Source organism: Rhea pennata, chromosome Z (genome assembly GCF_028389875.1).
Source record: "Rhea pennata isolate bPtePen1 chromosome Z, bPtePen1.pri, whole genome shotgun sequence".
Taxonomy (NCBI): domain Eukaryota; kingdom Metazoa; phylum Chordata; class Aves; order Rheiformes; family Rheidae; genus Rhea; species Rhea pennata.
In genome coordinates, this window is record NC_084702.1 from 32,075,947 (window position 1) to 32,095,743 (window position 19,797).

Sequence of the window (19,797 nt, forward strand, 5' to 3'; positions counted from 1 at the left end):
AGAATGCACACAACCTACTGTAAATAATATCAGAAACCCACGTAGATTTTTATATTGCAGCTCAAAATTTCTTATATCAATATTCATACAATCAGTCTTATATGGTGAGATGTAAAGCCGCAGTAAAGTAGGCTTCTTTAGCACTCCTACTCTCTGCTTTTTTCTTCTTCTCTGTCAGAAACAAATGAATGAGTTCATATGGCATATTTCACATCTGATGGAAAGTGGCAGCTCAGTTCCACCTACTAGCTCCTATTCCCGAATTCCTACTCCATGAATATCAAATGCATATATCCATATACAAACAGGACCAAACCCAAGTACAACTTACAGCTGCATGCCCACATTCACAGTTGTTGAATGGTTAATTTAGACTGCTCTTCCCAAGCTTCTCACCTCACAGAGAACCTCATCCATATGCACTGATCATTTAATTATGATAATGACAGATACTAGGCTTTTTTACTCTTATTCATTTTCCTTCTAAGTTTTGTTTTTAAATGAGAGAGAAATGAGGGGAAAAATGTAGAGAGAAAATAGAATTCTTTCCCATAATGACAGAATAGCATCTGCGCGCGCACGCACACACATAAAACCAGCACATGGGGAGCCTGAAGGAAAACACCGACAATGTTTTCAACATTAATGGGAAAATCCCAAGGTTGGAGAAGGGCTATATCAAGATTGACAGCTTTCAGAAGTGCTGAAGTTTAAACTGCCTATAAATAAGTTTTATGCTCTTCATTTCACAGAGGCTGAAGAACCTTGGCCTTTAGCAGGAGGGTTCATGGTGAGCCTGCTGCATGGGGGACTGAAAAACAGACTTTGGAGATATACACGAGAGAGGCATAGTTAACCCTTTTATAATAATAATCAGTACTTAGTCTTCTCTACTGAATCTACAGTCAGACAAAACTATTTTTGTTTTAGTATTTTCAGATAGTACGTATCAGATTGTAGTTTTTTTCCTCAAAAAATCCTCAAAATACTTACAGTCTGAAAATCTTTAAAAAATTCAGATAAACTATATAGTACCATGAGGTTTATTTTCTTTCTTCCTTTCCTTTTTCAGGGTTGACATTGAATAATTATGTAACATTAATCTTTTTCCTGATGTAAAACAAAAAACAACAAAAACACTAAGTCAGCTAGAAAAAGAGACAACCTGCCTACATGCAGTGGTGAGAAACAGTATTTCAGGACAGTTACCTTATGTGACCAAATGTCAAAGAAAAAACACATTTTAATATAATTCACTGGTAATTCTTCTTTAGTTTAATTCAATGAGGTTCTATTATAGTGCTCACATTGTTGCTTAATGTAATTGTTAGCTAAAAGTTATTTAGATTTACATAATAAAAGTACCCTAAAAATTGGGAATGAGCCAAAGTAATTTCCATATAACAATCATTACATTTAACTGCTTGTAGTTATTCAAAATGATGGGCCATTACTGGTAGCACACTGTACAATTTAATCATTTTTTTAAGTTTATATATACATACACACACACACGCACGCACGCACGCACGCACACCCCAATAGGGTTTTGACATTGGATTGCTCTGGAGAAACAGCATATTTTCCTAGGTTTCATATATAAAAATGCCTTTATGCCACTATTGTAACTTCATCTTTATTAATTTATACATATCTAAATATATACATATTGACAACAAATCATATACCTAGTGAGATTTCATGTAACATTTTAAAAAGAATTGGCTAAGCACTACAGCTGAATATTTTACACACCTATTCCAAAAAAAGTCTACTCAAGAACTCAAGAGAAATATTTTTAACTACTTAAAAATGTTTATGAAAATATACTATACAATTGTGGCACACTGTGGCTACTAGAGAGTAGGCACAACTCATTTATAAATAAGTCAGATCACTGTTGAGTTGGATTTGTTTTTATGTGATGACAGTCTTTATTTTGATTAGGTATTTTTAGCAAAATCAAAACACTTACTGATTCACAGCAGCATACGTACATTATATGATTTAACTAGCTGCAGAAAAGAAGTACAAGAAAAACTAACATTATAAAATAAAATGGAATTGTTCTCTCATAATATAGTAAAACACAAACATAAAATTCAGTATATACAGAGTACTTTTTTCCAAACAGCAATTCTAAAAATATTTCCAAAGTTCACATTATTTAAACACTTACAAGCCTTTATTGTACATATTTTATGAAGTAATTTAAGAATGAATTCTGAGTACATGTTTATTTCCTTATATCCATGACTCAGAAGGTTAGGGTTTTAACTTTTTTTTTTTTTTTTTTTGTGGCTATATTTATTGATGAGATATTCTACTTTTTGTAACAAGAATCTCATTTCTTAGATTACGAAGAAGATTAAATGTGAAATTTCCTTCCTTCTCTTCAAATATAATTTCAACTACAAAGCATACACAATAATATCTCTCAAAATATTTTAGATATGTTGCTGATGAGGAAAGGGATTAAGGCAGGGTGAATGATGTGAACCAAAGAAAGCAAATTAACAGGAGTACAATGTAACACCTTAACTCTGTTAAGAATAAAATCTGTATCCTTGAATTCTGAAAAACTTGATTCAAGACATCACAAATCCAGAAATAAACTCTGTAGACTACTCTATCACAGAGAAGTGGTAGTGGATGACTGGACAGCAAAGAGCAGGCAGGAAAGGCAGAAGGGGATCAATGCCAGCAACTAAACCTGTGTAAATCTGCCTTCAACAATATGTGAGACTTTACAACAATTTTGAAAGGAAATAATATTGAAGGAAATGGAGGTAAATGGAAAACTAGATAAAACGGAACAAAGGTTATCTAATGTAGATTGTGTCAAAGTAATCTATGGTTTTCTTTGACGGGTAATTTTTAGATGGAAGAGCAGTGGCTGATTTCATCTCTTGTTGCATAGGAAATTGCTAGTCATTCTAGCATAGGTGGAAGAAAGAAACTATAACCTGGATAAGGAAATTGCTCTTTCGGGAATATGGCAATGGGAGTTACAGAGGGGGGAAGAATCAAGCCACAGAAAGTTAACATAGAAATTCTTCAAAGAACAGTTTGGAATCTAGGTGCTTCTTATTTTCATTGAGACTGTGGCTCCAAAAATAGAGGTGAGTTTATGAATTTTCTCCTCGTAAAATTAGGAGGCATCATTCATATAGGGTGGAGTTGAGATATCATAAGAAAGAAGCAGATGATGACAGAGTAACAGAAGTAGAATTAAATGTAGCAGTGGAAAACACAAGTTCTTATACCTGCAGGGAAATAACAAGAATTTCATTTTGAGTCAGAGGCTCGTTAGATATGAGTGAGGTGGATTAGTTAGTCATAAGATGACATAAAATTACTTGGTAACATGAACAACTGTGACATGGACTTAACCAATTGACTGTAGGCTACCAGCTGGTGATAACATATCTCCTACAATCCTCAACCATTTGGATAGAGAAGAATGAAAGAGAGCAGAAGACAGATCATGACTTTTTAGAGTAGGAATTAGGAGACTTTCAAGAAGGGAAAGGTTCCTTTTTCATGGATCATTTTCATATTTTGCATGGTTGAGTCACAAAGAAAATTAAAGCAATGGGATAGAAAACAATTCAGCATTACTGACATTTCACTCTGATGAATATTACAACTCTATTGAACTAATAAGTACACAATAAAGCATATGCTGATGAAGTCAAATTTCATCATACAAAATAGTAAACCCAAAGTTTTAAAAATGAATCTTTTAATGAAAACCAATGGCTTACATCTAATCATTATTTAAATTTTGCAAATGCATTAGAATCATAGTCAACTGTGCAGTGAGCTGAATATTGGTCCATTGAATGGACATATGGATAATCATCCTGAATAGTTCCTGCTTTATTTAGACTGTTAGCACTGTTAGTTTAGAAACATTTCAGATACATCTTTAGAGATAAAATATCAATAACACAAGAACTATTCAGGATGATTATCCACAACACTGAAAAATGGGGAACACACAAGAATCCTACCTTTTCCATTTATGCCTGGAGCACAGAATTCAAATACTATGATGAAATCTACCCAAAGTAGAAAAGTGAAAAAGGAAAAAAAAAAAAAAAAAAAAAAAAAAAAGATTTTGTTACAGTTCCCACATGCTGTAATAGACCAGAAATACTACATAACAATAATACCCTAAAAGAATCTTCACAAAGCCTCGCATCACTAAATTGTTTTAAAAAAATAATAAGACGTTTGAGGCATAATTTCTTTTTCAATTTACTTGAAGAGTAAGCCTTGCAGTTCAATAACTGTTTTTTCAATAAAAAGATTTGAATTTGGGAGAAATTTGCCTTAGTAGTTATGAGACCAACTGTCTCAGCTCCGACTTTGTGAAGACTGGTAAATTACCACACCTCTTATCAGCATGTCAATTTTTAGTAGAATAAGAATTTTCCATGAGTTTCTAATGTTTTGTTTACCCAAGCCATAAACAGAATAATTATTTTAGGCTAAAGAAGATAAAATCTTAATCTCTGTGCAAACACTGAAACCTCAAAGATACAGTACATAGCATAAATGTGCATTCTTTCGTCTAAAAAGGATGGATTGGCTGACTGAATTCATTCATTCTACTTTTGGCCGTGAACTCTACAGTCTCAGTGTGATCACTCTTTCCATGCTGATGGAGAGGAAATCCCTTGCTGGACGTTGTTCTATTGAGTGCGGTCTTCTCACCTTTCCCTGCAGAGTTGTACGAATCATCGCAATAGCAAAAGGTTTTTGTTCTGCTGTATACCTTATGTTATTGGCTTACTTAAAAAAAAATACATGATTTTTCTCTAAAGAAAACAAAGGATTTTTAATACAGCATAGTGTTTAGAAAAAGCTGCATTTCACTGTTGCTTAATGAATTTAGCTGGTATTAAAATAAAGCCCATCTTGTCATTCGCATGAATGCTCTTGTTTTACTGAGTAAAGAGTTTTTTACTCATTTTCTCTTCAAAACAGAAACTATTTTTTTACCTAACTTTAGTAACAGACTAGTATTTCTTACTATTAAATCGGTAACTTAGACTGACGGGAGGGGGCAGACGGGGTAGTGAGGGAGACAGATGTGTTCTGTTTCACTGACTCTGAATAAAGTACTACCAAAAATATGGACTCGCGATGAGGTTTTGAAACAAATGAACTATGAAAGGTTCTCCATATGATCAAAAGCAGCTGCTGCAAAGAACTGCCCCACATACTGCTGTATGTAATCTACGTAAGACAACTTCACAAGGATTTCTCTGCTGAGGCAAGGACACGGCAAATGTGTAAAGGAAGGGAAAAAAAATACACTGCATGTGTCTCATAGCACTTGCATAATCAGACTTTTCCAAGCATTTGCTCTAAAACATGTATACAGACCTGATAAAAGATATAGAGTTAGCCTGGCTTCTTGATAGTTCACTGTTAATGCAAAACCAAGCTTAAAACAAGACATGGTCTAAAGATATTAACTCTATAGTGTCTGTTTCTGTTATAATTAGGATAAAATATAATTAAACTGGAAAGAACAGACAGGATGCTGGTTTTCTTCTTGAACAACAGAAATACTATATATCTTGTGAAGTAAATAGTAAGTAGAACTAGTACACATAATTAGAAGAGGTATTTCATACCACCAGGAAATACAGATCAGTGGCTACAACTTCCTTTCTCAGTAACTCATGATCATCCTAATCTTATCAACAAACTTCTTCAGTGTTTGGCTGTTTGTGCAGCTTTGCTAGTCCTGTGCTGTACCTACAGGTGACAGATTGCAGTCAGAGGGCAAGCAGTGCCAGCGTGCCCAAAAATCTGCCTTGCTCACAAAATCCTGTAGTAAGCAATCAGGAATCCTCTCCATCTGTAGTCCTGCTGGACATTGTAAAATGGAATTCCCAATCTGGTAAGAGAGAGCATCAATTCCCCCTACTACTCTTAATAAAAATCAATCCTTTCCTAACTCGTCTTCCTTGAGTGATAGATCCTCTGTTGAAACAAAACAGTAATTTGACAAAAGAAAAAAAAAAAAAAGCTATCACAATGGCATCACATAAAAACATCAAAAATGGTCATAACTGCTATTGTGGGGAGAAAAAATATTCTAAACAAGCTCTATGTCATTTGGAAAAGTATCACTTTTATGGGTGTGAGCACAACACGGTAGCTGTGGATGAGGAAGCAAAATAAAAAAGATGTTTATGCAATAGGTTCTGCACATTCCATATTTGTCTCTTTGCTCTGAATATATCAAAATTATTTCTGAAACTAACTCATAGCAACAATAAATCTTTTCCTTATTCTGTGTTGATATCTGCAACTAAACTGTATTACATATGTCCTGTATTAAATCCACATATACAATTACCCATGGACATCAACAGGAAAACCATGTAGAAACTGAGCACAAAATAGAGGTCAAAGAGAGCTTTGCAGTGAGAAGCACATTAAAGAGATGCAAACATGCTAAATAATTCTTTTCAAATAAATTTTTAAAATGATTTATTATCTAGAAGTATCAAAAAAACCCTATGCAAGGTCATTTTTTACACTAGATTGGCAAGCCTTACATGTGCAATCTTGCCAGCCCAAAGAATTCAATCATTGACAATATGCATGAAAATATTATGAGGTTTAATTTGTGAGAGTTAAATGATAATAAATTCATTCTTTTTTGTTCTTTCACATTTTGAGCCATAAGGGCAAAATTTGCCTGGTACTATAATTAATTCTCATATAAAACATCATGAATAGCTAAATGCACAAGCTCTTGGAGACACAAGGCAGAGGAAATATCTAGGAATATGTCTACAATGTCCTGATGCTTTTTTGGAGGCTGAACTGAGTCAGGTCTCTGCTGACTTTCTTCCTTCCACAGCCAGGAAAAGGACCCCCCAGAATGAGAACTACACTTGAAATCCCCATGAGCTGCATGAAGGTTGTGTATGCCTTCACTAAGGTATTGCATTATATGTTTTCATTCTCTGCTCCACACCTAAAAAGGTTAGACTTCCAAAAAAAAAAAAAAAAAAAAGAAAAAAAAAAAAAAAAAAGTATTTTTAAAGCTTTCATTTTAGTACAATTGTTTGAATGCTGGAGTTTAACAGAAAGTAGACAGTATCAAAAGACTGTAAAAGCTACAAGAGCTGACAATGCAGTATGTGCCAAGAGTGGTGACATGCACAAACAACTTTTGAGAGCAACTCTATTTGCCAGCACATAAGATGATGCATAAAGAATAGGCTGTCAACTAGCTGTATGCATTTTAACTGACCGTTACTCTTTTTTATTTATTTTTTTCTCTCTCTTTCAACTGAGTTGTTGCTTCAAATATCAAGTACATGTAAGAATTCCTGGCTGGAAGGATCTATCTCCATCCACACATATCACTGTGAAAACCCTGCATTTCTTGGGAACAATACTAACTGATAAAGAGCAGAGCAGCCAACTCAGTTCTTGGCAGCCAAACCACATGTCAGAAATAGAGATAATTCAAACTGTTGAAGAACTTGCCAGGAAAAAAAAAAAAAAAAATGAGGCCACAGTAAAAAGACACAATCTGGCATTTGGATTTCTGACCTCTGTGAAAAGGAATAGAGGGATTTTATAAAATACTGCCTCAATGAGACAGCACAGGCTCTGCAAATCTTGGTTTTAATTAATCAGGTAACATTTCATACTACAGGAAAGTTTGCCCTTGATAAAAATAAACAAAAACTGAGGCAATAGAAAAAAAAAATCAGCATAAAGTTTGATATGAACTACCTGTACATTTAGAAAATGTACATATTTCTTAGTAAATGAATGAATTTATAAGTCCTTCTAAAATTTGGGCAGGTCGATATTCTTCACTTTTAAATTTCTTTATAAAATTTAATAGAGTAACTGTTGGACATCTTCCTTTTTCCATGTTCACATTCTAGCCTGTCAACAACTATATTGTATGTCAATTTGTTGGAAATTCTATTTTAACATAACCAGAAAATCAGACTTAGCAGGTATAGTTAAAAATAAATAAATAAACAAATAAACCTAAAAAGCTACACAAGTCCAAAGTGATTTAACCAACAGAAGAATATCACTTACTCTACTAAAGAATGTTTGATTTTCGTCTGAGTCTTGCAGCTAGGCTTTGAAAATAAAATCTTTATTTGACCTGAAGAAACTTCTCCTCCATGTCAATGTCCATGTTCTATAATATGTATCATACTCTCCAAGCTGACATAAGACTTCTTTTCTCAGTGATGACGAAGATTAATTGTAAGAGAAATTTACAATGAATATTTAAATTTGAAGAAATTAAAGTGGATTATGATACTCCTTTCAATCATATTTTTGCATACACAAAGGACACTACAAAATAGACCACTGTTTATACCCCAAGTGGGCAACATACTCAGTACTTTTTGGGAGGACCTATTTACCAAATCATGTTTTATGAGAGATTACAGCTGAAGAAATGTACAATATCTTACTGTATTACATTTTGAAAAAGGATTTTACACTAGATAATATCTGATATTCTGATTGAAGCTTTCCATTAAAATACAGAAATATTTTTTAATGTAGTTTCTGCAGTGGGGTTAGAGGAAATCTTTCATCCCTGCCCCTTTCTCCCACACACGGTTCTGCCCTCACAAATGGTATGGTAGAAATATAAGTGTCAAAGCAACATCCCAATATTCTTATGACATAGTGTCGTAACACCTTTCCTACTGTCAAATAACAGTCCAGGTATGAAAGATGACTGTCACATTGAAAAAAAAAAGAAAAAAAAAAAAAAAAAGAAGAAGAGAGAGAGAGAAAATCTTTTGATAAAGTTTAAAAGCATTTGGCAAGACATGGTTAGGAATAACTATGAAAGAAAATATGTAAATGTGAACTTCATATTCAATATTTCTTAAATGAGCTACTATAATTTGTCATGCTACAAACTTGCTGACAGTAGTTTACTGGTAGATCTTTGAATCATGGCTTTCAATTCCTAATATTCAAGTATGCACAAACATGCCATGAAACGTTGACATAATTTGATTCCACTCAATATACATTTCAGCACCTGAGAAACACATGCACTGAGACTTTCCAAAGTTATTAGAAACATCAAAACAAAAACTACTCCCTTCAATACCTCCATCACACATATGCACTGTACTAGAGCTAGATCAGGGAATCTAATCTGTGTTAGATTTTCTCAATCTATCCCTATCTAGAAGACCTACAGAGAATACAACACCACCCTTTCAAAGAAACAAACTAATGCCTAAATTATTAGTAATAAACACAGAGCTAAAAGAACGAGAACACAGTCCTTGTCAGAGTACAAGTTTTTCTTCAAATATAACACAGGAAGGTTAAAAAAAAAAAAAAAAAAAAGAGAGAGAGAGAGAGAGAGAGAACGCTTGCTTTCTATTACAGTATCTTAAGTATAGCAGAGCTCAAGTACAATATAAATATGAATCCATCTCTTATCCAGAGCTCAAAATTTAGAGCAGTCTGATTGGATATTTACCATTTCCGGGACATAGAAAGTAGGCAAACAGATGCAAGTATTTTACAAAAGGTTCAAAGATAATGAGCTCTATATTGTAGGTAGCACCAAAATGTACATCAAGTGATTTGAACATCAATCACTTTTTCCCCAGTCTGTATCTCTTAAATTCTTTTCCTGCCCAAGTAGAATGAATCAGGATTCAGTAAAGCACCGCTGTACAGAATAAGAATGATCTATAAGATAAAGCTCATGAAAATCAAAACAAATTTACATATTCAGCATAGGTGAGGTTTTTTGAGTCCTTAAGGAAGGAAAGGAGAAAAAAAAGAAAAAGAAGTCATCATACCTCAAAATACATTAAAAATGGATGAAGACCAGATGGTAAAAAGTGATTATCTATAAAAGAAACTTAGACATTTTCTAACATATTCCAAAAGGCTCCTTCAGGCCAGTGCTATGCCACCTTTAACCTGGCATCTGTGGCCAGGACATCTGAGGTTTTTACACCTGTTTAGCATTATATCCATCTTATGCTTTTTCCAGTTGACAAAAGAACATTGCCTGCATCTTACAGTCACAGTTGTGCTTTGTTAGCTCCAAAGAGAGATTTAATAGTTGATTTATCTATCATTTAATTGCTTCTGTACTTCCTTTTACTTATTTACTTCCTTTTATTACAACAGTATGTTTCAGTTAAGTCAGGACTTTTTTACAGCACTGCGTCATGAGCAAAACTCTATCATATTCATTTTCTTGTGCCAGGCTTATCACTGTCATACAGATCTTCCAATAGCACTTGAAGAAACATGACCACCCTCAACCCTGGCTCCATTTCTCCTGCTCCACATTGAAAGAAGCATAATCACTGATTCATGTTTACACATACATTTCACATGAGAGCAAACAAGCTCAAATCATAGGTCAATACTTGCAGAAAGGTTTTATGATGATCCCTCATTTCTTTGAGAGATCATTTCTCCATCTCTGAGAGATCATTTCTCCGTCCTACACTACAGACACACTGGGACTGACTGCTTCATCCTAGAATAGGATGACTAGGGTGTACAGTAAACCTACTGACCACATTAGCTACTGAAAAACAGCTCTACAGATTCCAGATTCGTGCTAAGAAGATTAAAAGACACTGAATGTACCCCATGCACAGCCACACGGAGGGCAAGAGCTCAGCACCCTCCACTGTGCTCCACTACATTTCCAGATACTCCTGAAAGTCTTAAGATTTAAGGGGATACTTTACTTTTGCAAACTAACATCAGCTATCCTCAAAAATATTACCCTTGGCTCAGAAAAATAGAGCAGTAGTTTTTCACTGCAGGCATAGAAATTCCCTAACCACAGGAACTAGCTGAAATTGTAAATGTATTTTTCGTCTCATATTTATTTTTTATCAACTAGGACAAATGAGTAATTCTTGTTTGTTATACAATTCTATATCTGAGTCCTCCAAACACGGCAAAATGAAAAGACTTGTACATAGAAAGGAAATAAAGAGACCAGTTATATTCAAACTATGCAACATATCACCACTGCATGAATATTCAGTTCATTCTTTCTAAAGCTCTTATTCAATATTTATTTAGGCAAAGCTCCCATTGATTTCCCTAGGAGCTTTGACTGAATAAAGACATTCAGTTCCAGTGGTGTTTTTCATTGATTAAAAAAAAAAAAAAAAAAAAAAAAAACTTAGTCATCAAAGTGTTTTTTTTTTTTTTTTTTTCTTTAAGAATTATAAGTAGGTTGCACCATGATTACAAAACATTACCAAACAGACTGCTGTATAGGTATGTATCCTGCCATTTGTCAGTAAAAGAAGTTCCTGGGAGAGCTGAAGTTTGCCAGCTTGGAGCATAAAAAGTCTCCCTATCCAGCATAACAGTCAGACTCTAACCATCATTGCTCATCAGCTGCTGGGCAAAGAGCAGGCTTTAAAGAATCCACAGAACTACCAACATACCTGGTATCTGATATTTCTTATCTGTTTTATCACTCCTTTATGAAAAGAAATACTGTAGCATTCTGCTGTGTTCATAATACAGCCATTTTTCACTCTTTAATGTCTTTAGAAGTTTGTGGGTTTTTTTGTTTTTGTTTTTTTTTTTTTTTTTTTTTTTGGTCAGGTTTGGGTTTAAAACAGAGCTTTACGTCACAGGGATTATAGAGGTGGAAAGCTCAGACAAAGTTTCTGGTGGGCCAAATGGGCAATACCAGAAAATTTAAATCAATGGGGGAGCCTGATTTCACTCTGTCTGCAGCAGCATTACGTATGCTATATTTTGTCCTTTCATGAGTAAAGGACACTCTCACTGCTAGGACATTCCCAGTTTCCCCCCTTTAGTCCCTATATTTTGCCCAGGATGAACAAGAGCAGAGCAGCCTGAACTCAGGCTATTAAGGAGAGTGTGCTTGAACAGTCAACAGAGAATCTGGGAAATTCAATCCTGAGCACCAATGTATCAGTCGAAAACATGGTATTCCTTTACAAGGAAACCAGTATTTAATGGCTTATGATACTTCTTTATAACTTGTATTTCCAGTAGAATATTTTGATGGAACTGGAATTCATCTTATGTAACTTTTGATGTCTACTGTCTATACAGCTACAGCTGACCTAGTCAGCTGTCTATATTTCCAGCCCTAATCACTAATGAGAAATCGGCACTTCAACAGTGCCGAATATAAAGTAAATTAGCTTTACAAATACATAAATAGATAAAATCAGCTTTATAAATATACATATCTAAATATGTATAAATTTATATATAAATATATAAATCAATTGACTTATACTAGATAACTAACTTTGCATGAGATAAACTACTTCTTCCTTCAAGAACAGCTTTTTTCTTTTCATTGACTAAAAACAGAGTCAATTAGGTCAGAAGGAGAAATCTAAGTTTCAGATTTTTAAATTTGGGCAGATGAGTCTTAACTTTTGTGCCTCTATAGAAACCCTTATAATCATCATATAGTTTAAAAGTAAGGCACCTTTGCTAATTAATGAAGCAGTGAAAATTCAGGAACATTGTCTGCTGCTCCTACTAGTTCCAAATGAAACCGTTTTTAGAAAGAACTTATCTTTTGCAAAATGCTTCTCATTTGGATTTAAGGGTGGACTGATAAAAGCCTGAAAAAGAGCAAGATCTATTTCAGCTGCTGGCCAAATAAAGAATACTATTAAGAATAAATTCAAATATCCCAATGTGCTTTTTCTAATCTAATTTTCCCTCAAGACCACATGTAAATACATTAATATTTACAATTTACTTTGCTAAAAGTTTGTTATAGAAACAGGCACTCTACCAGCAAGGCACAAGCAATAGCTTCTTCTTGAGCACTACCAACTAATGAGATATACTTAATAAAAAAGTAATTAGATCTGCTACCCAGCTGGTTAGATTTCCTAACCATATTTTTTCTTTATCCTTTGTGATTTAAAACCCTAGAGGTAGTTTTCTTCAGTTGTCTATTAAATAGGTATGATATTTAAATAATAATTCTGTTACTAATTTAAATCTACTTAAAATGTCAGAAGTTTCTACACTTTCAATCATTTTTCAAATTATTGCAGGGAAAATACTCATTAACAAGAATATAAAAATGTATCAATTTTACCTCTCAGTCCACACTACATTTTGCTAAAACTGAAAAATAGTCCAATAATTTTTAATAAACACTAAAAACTGTCTTCTGAAAAAATAAACATTCAGACTAAGCCTCCTTTTCATTTCGTAAATACTAATTAGCATGAGTGGTACCAGTTTCAACTGGCAGGAGAACTGCAGTCTTCTTTTTAAAAAATTAGCCTATAATGCTATATGTATACATACATAGAACAGTAACACATAACATATGAATTAGTATGAGTAAATACATACAAAACCCCTACAGAGACAGAATTTCTATTAATCAGGTTTGGTTAAACCTTCGCATTTTTTTTTCACATTTTCTCATTCCCCCCCACCCAACAAAAAATAAGCAAAACTGTTTTCATCACGATAGAACATTGTATCTCCTAGGCATGTATATTTTCCACTCAGGAGAAGCAGCTTTTGTCAGGATGGCACTTACGTAATGGCATGGCAGGATGGCAATATACTGAAACACATGGATATCTCTTTCATCTTTAATCTGAAGTCATGCGCAGCCCTTAACTGCCAAGGTTACAAGTTATAAATTATACATACGGAAAACATATTTTACATTAAAGAATTATCAAATTAATCTATCAACACAGTATAACAAACAATTTTATCACTACTAGTTTTGTTTTCTATCCCTCTTTGTAGTATTACTGAAAACCAATAAGTGACGTAAGAAGAGGAAAATTTAACTCTACACTTCAGAAAATTCTTAAAAAAATTTAATATGTACATGTGGAGGCACTTCCCCAAAGATTTTAAATGTTAGTATTTCTTTTATCATGTAAATCCACAAATTGCCCAGTCCATTCTAGGACACAGCACTCTGAATTGAAGACTGTTTGGTCTCACTCACCCCACCTCTGCTACCACCATCGCTGTTGAGAGCAACTAAAAACAACGAGTACAAATACAGAAGTACTAAGAAGCAATACTGACCTACTAGTGAGCAGAAATCTAGTTCTGTGAGGTACTCTGCTTTAAATCTGTGAGCGACAATGAAAGCAGAGGGTCTCTCATTTGAGGAACGGAAGTCATACTTTGAAAGATGTGTATTTTCAACATTGCGGTGTTCTTCAATTTGCTTGTTTGGGGTGGGAGAGGCAAGAGAGAGACATTTGCCTTGTTTTTCCCAACTAAAGTTTTTAGAAACTGCTGCTAAGTTTTGACTGCTAAGGTTCTTACAGAAAATGAATCAGTAGGCAGATAATGGCAGATATATTATACAAAATGTATGAATATATGATATATTACAAGTCATATTATACGGGTTTTCTACTGCCGAACCATAACAATACAAAACAAATATACTTTACATACAGTCATAAAAGTACAAATTATTTTGTGAGACAGGTGTAACTGGGTAAGTCAGGTTAAAGTTTGTCGTTATTATTGATCTGTATGGATATACGTTTACGTCTCCTTATCCTGTAAAAAAGTAGAAAGATCACAAAAGTCAGGCTACTGACTGCAGTATCATTAAGATCTGATTAAGTCAGTGTTGGCTTTGCAACTCTTGACTGGCGAACGGTACTTTAATTAAAACACAGTGAATCCTAACATACAATGTAAATGTTAACATACAATGCAAATGTTATCATTAGCATGCATAACATACTTTATACATAACCTACTGCATTTTCTTTACACATTGACTTTGAGAATGTTACTACTTGCTTGTCACTATCCATCAATTTGATATCCATCAAAATGACCAAATCTGCTCCATCCATTCTGCTGACTGAGCCCAGGGACAAATATGCTTATAGGAATTTGTAAAGTAAGAGCAATGGGATGCAAATTGTGGGTTATATTCAATGTAATCGACCCAAGGCCTTCATCTGAATTCTTGACCTTGAAAGAGTGAAATAAATTTTGATAGATGCTTCCAATGGTATTGATTTGATGTGCCATTAATACAAGCTTTTGATGTTACTGTACCAGAAACATGTAAAACACACCACACGTCGGTAGTATTTTATTCATGTAAATAAGTGCTCAGAGATCCCCTGATCTCTGATGGGGTCTCAGTTGTTACCTCAGAGGGAATATAGATAATAATAAACATAAGATAAATATTAACGGGAATAAAAGAAATTTAAAGATATTTCTATTTTCTTCTCTTCTATGCTTTACATCAGCCACAAACTAACAGTAAAAGAACTACATTTTAATGTAAATTGTTCACGAGAAACAACATTTCATTATATTCTAAATGCAATTCATGAAGTTGTCAAATCGAAAGAGCCTACAAATCTCTTCTGTACTGATGATTAATATCAGAATGAAATTCTGAAACATTTTTCTAAATGAAGTTACAATAGTAAGTAATCTCTTCCCTGGGGATATTACTTGTATAATATCTTGCATCTGATAATATAATCAAGGTATGTGATCACTGAATCCTTTATATGAAAAGTCTCAGTATCATTAACATTCATCCTCTGTTAGCTTCAGAAGAGGTCTTCTACTGTAGCATTAACAATAAGTCCCAGAGATACATAATAACAATAAACATTTCACGGCGTATAGAAATTACAATCATTGTGGAACAAATATGAAAATCTGAATTGAGAAAATAGAAGATTCTGTAAAAGTGGAAAGCTTTACAAAGAGAAATAGGTATAAAGAGGTGAGAATTTACATGAAAAGTCCCTAATTTGCTGTCTTTATTTCCATTCACTGCCAAAATTAGCATTAATAATTTTTAGTCACAGTTGAGTTAAAGTGTGTAGGGGGTTTAATTATGTTTTGTGCAACACTTCAATTCTAGAGAGTTTCAGAAAAAGGACTGCATCTATTAGAGTGCCAATTTCTGGCAAGTTCTCAAAGGCTGATTTAGTGACTTGCTAATTTACAGTGGTAGAGCCAGCTCCCAATAAAATAAAACACTCTGCTAGCCCTATGAAAAAACTTTGCAGGAGTACTTGCTTTGATCCTTCTTTTAAAACTCACATTTGACCTTATATACTTTCTCACTCTTGACCACATATTACATATGTCTTTCAGTTGCTTTGGAAGTGTAATTCCTTGAGAGGAAGAAAGCATAAGAAACTGTTAACATAAAGCAGCACTACAACAGAACCTTTAAAAGATTTGAGTTTCCAACAACAATTATTACCTTTTTTGGTAGGAAACATCAGTGTTTTTCTTTAGGGAAAAAACCAGAAATAAACTTTCATATTCAAGGTGATAGGGCAGGTAGCTTAAAAACTTCAGTCTTTTTTACTCAAAAGGAGGAATACTGCAGATCCTTTAAGAAAGAATTAATTCTAAACATATCGATTTTTGATCCTGAAACTTTTCTTTAGAGAAATGTTAGTAACATTAGCACTGATGCTTCAAGGTGAGATGCAAAGGTCTTTACTTCGGTGTTTTCTTACTGGGAGTTCATCTGAAAAAAGCTAAAGCAAAACTGTAGTCTTCAACATTTGGTACTAAAAAAGAATCATAAAATTAAGAAGAAGCAAAGTGTATTACTTTAGAAGAAGAAGAAAAATATCACTGTATTTTCTTTGGTGATTGACAGCCTACTCTACAATCCAGCTATCAAAGTAGAAACAAGGAAACTGAAGTTTATCTGTTCTTGCAGATGTACTAAATGCATTGATGCCTTTAATGAGTAGGACAACCTGCTGAAAGGTATTTCAATTCCCGGTAAACTTCTCAAGAAGAAAGAAATAAAGTTAAAATGGGTATATAATGGCTGCTACATGTATCTGCTGTAATCAGTAATTATGGCAAACCCTTTCATCTGAGCTCATTTTATGAAACCAAATGCTATAGCCAAATTCATAGCTTGACACTTGAGATGGAAATTGTCACTTTAGAAACCACACTAATTCTACCACCCAAACGTCCCCATCTAAAAATATTTTTCTAGATCAGATATTAAAAAGGAGAAATCCATACTAGATGAGTCAAGTTCATCTAGTTCAGATGTTAACACTCACATTTAAATGTCCTTTAATTTACTGTTCCCACAATCAGTTTCCTAGTCCGTAACATGGGAAGGATACTTCCTTCTGCAATTCAGATGGATGTTTTGAAACAGGAGTTAGAACACATTCATAAATAAATATACTCTAAATTTATAAATGCTGACTTAAATGTGAAAAAGAAACCCATTAATTCAAGTCACCCATTTGATACTGTAATTAAGTTTGGCTTGTTTTTGAGAAGTATTTGAGAAAAACAGCAGTAATTGTGTTTCATAACTGATTTGTTTTATCCTTCGTAATTCCGTATTGGGAAGAAGCTTGATTCTTTTTCTCAAACCTTGTTTCCTAAATTGTAAGAGTGACCTCTAGTGCTTTATTGTTTTGTTGTGTGCTGCAAGTCTTTTTGCAATGGTTTTAATATGCTTTCCTATAAGCAACTGATTTAGTTCCGTGCATAGTGCCAAATGCTATTAATGTGCAATTCAATTATCATGGTCTTGTGAAAATGGATGTATTCATAAACTGCACAATGTAGAATGATGAAGAGAATTAAAGCTGAGGCTGGATTGCAGCAGGGTGTTTTACAAGAGGAACTTAGTATTCATGTTTAGGGCTACTCTATGCACTTGAGTATCAAATTAGATATCATTACTGAATGACAGCACAAGATCATTTTGGTGCTGCAATGTGAACGGCTGGCCCCTGGGAGCATGTTTAGTTTACAAACCATCCTTATGCTACAAACCATCCCCGGGCTATAGATCCACCCAGCACTTCAAACTTCCCTGTCACAGCTTAAATGTTTCCAAGGAGCTATCCCCAGCTGCCAGCCTCTAAGGTTATTCTGACCATTCCCACTTGCTCTGTTGTTCACTTTCTTCCCATGCAGGCAATGCTTCTGCCTTCCCTGTTCCTATGATGTGTGGCCAGTGCCTTAACAGGAAGGGGAGAAAATGATGCTTAGTTTAGGTTATGAGCATCTGGCATTTAGGCAACTATTCTACTATGTGCATACCAAATGAAATCCTTTCAGTTTGCTAAAGCTGAAATGGAATAAGAATACCTCAGAACAATTCCTGAATAAGAAAAACCTTGAAAATTAGTTTCTTGTTAAGATTTTTTCCAGTACAAAAAATCTTAATATAATTCAGCACTGAAACCAGAGATTTTAGTGTATAAATCAAATTTGCCTCCTAGAGGGCACATTCTCTTAAACATAGTAATCACTATCATCTTCATTTTGCCATATTACCCTACTGGCTAACTATGATTTACTCATTTTTTAAAAACTTTCTGCTGGAACTGATAGCATTCACTTCTTTAGTCATGCATGAACACTATTCCCTAAGCAATCAATGCAGAGCCCATAAAGTCCTGCTCTCCACATTTTCCTGTTACATTTGTACTGCTCTTGAACAGCACAATAGTATTCATCAGAGTTATCTGAGTGCCAGCTTAATACAGAGATGCAAATACTAACCTGTAAAATTACAAATTGCCAAAAACCAAGCTGATGCAGTACATAATAGAAATCTGCCAGTAATTTCATTGTAAGATATAATTCCTTGGAAAATGCAGCATTTATCACACAAAGTAAAGATGAAAATGAGGCTAAACATGCAATTCTCTAGTAAAATGTTGCTTTCAGATAGCCTTAGAATATATATAAGCTTTATAAGCAATACACTCTATTTGACTAATAACAAAAATCTATAAAGGGATTTTAGAATATTTTCAGCCCAGTAACTTACTGTTATGATTTCCAAGCTGTAAGCATTTCTCTCAATTGTATTTATTCTAAAGGCAGATAAAATACCAGAAGTTTTCAAAACACTCTGGTTTGAGTTTTAAACCATACGCAATACTTACATTTATTCCCTGTCACTAGTGTGGTCCAGTTATGAACAGCTATGAGAGCCAGCAGCTTCAGGAAGATTTCAGTGACAGAATCCATGTTCACAATCACTGAGGCACCCAAAAGAGACAGAGTATTAGGAAACAGCTGCTCTGTACTTCAGTCCTCTAGTCTCGCCTCTTCTTCACACTGCCTCTCTCTCCTTGCAGTGTTTCCCAGAGGCCAGATACCTCAGTCAGCTGCCCTCCGCATCTTCTCACACATGCATGCACACCTCCCAGTCTGCTTCTCCCCCTAACAACAGCAATCCCTGAAGAGCAGCAGCAAGAATCTCTCCTCTGATTTCACAGCATCACTCAGGGCTAAATTGCTAGCCTAGCCTGCACGGCTCCGCTTACTGAAGCTCCACGCTCCTAGCGTGTCCTGGACACCCCTGGTGGTGACAGGTAGGAAATGGGAGGCTGTGATGAAAGCCAGACAATAAGACAGAGCAGGCAGCACATGAGCACTGAGGCGCTTGCTGAGTGCTCGCCGCAACCAGCTCTTTGCCATTAGCTTTTAAGTCGGGGAGGGGGGAGATGACGGGAGGAATTAGCTGGGCATGCTGCTGTTTCTGGTATTTTTCTGAGTGTGGTAATTTTGTCTACTTTCTGCTGCTGAAGCAGTATAAGTTCTGCATTTTTTAATAAACAGACTATAAATGCAGTAGAGATCCTAGGTTTACCAGTAAAAGAACAGTGTACATTTACTTACGAAGTGAGCATAGAACTGAATGATCTGCTGCCCCTCAGCAAAATGCACAATGATTTCTCTGATCAGGTTTGTTGTTAATAG

At 34.6% G+C, this 19,797-nt stretch overlaps 1 protein-coding gene across 1 annotated transcript in view; it reads right to left on the minus strand.

The window, feature by feature from the left end:
- Positions 1–19,068, minus strand: part of CNTNAP4 (contactin associated protein family member 4) — a 231,818-nt gene extending 212,750 nt beyond the window's left edge. The window contains exon 1 of the mRNA XM_062599127.1: positions 18,978–19,068. Within this exon, the coding sequence (XP_062455111.1) occupies positions 18,978–19,062 (85 nt within the window). The 5' untranslated portion in view covers positions 19,063–19,068. The remainder of the gene's footprint in view (positions 1–18,977) is intronic.
- Between the last annotated feature and the right edge of the window lie 729 nt (positions 19,069–19,797).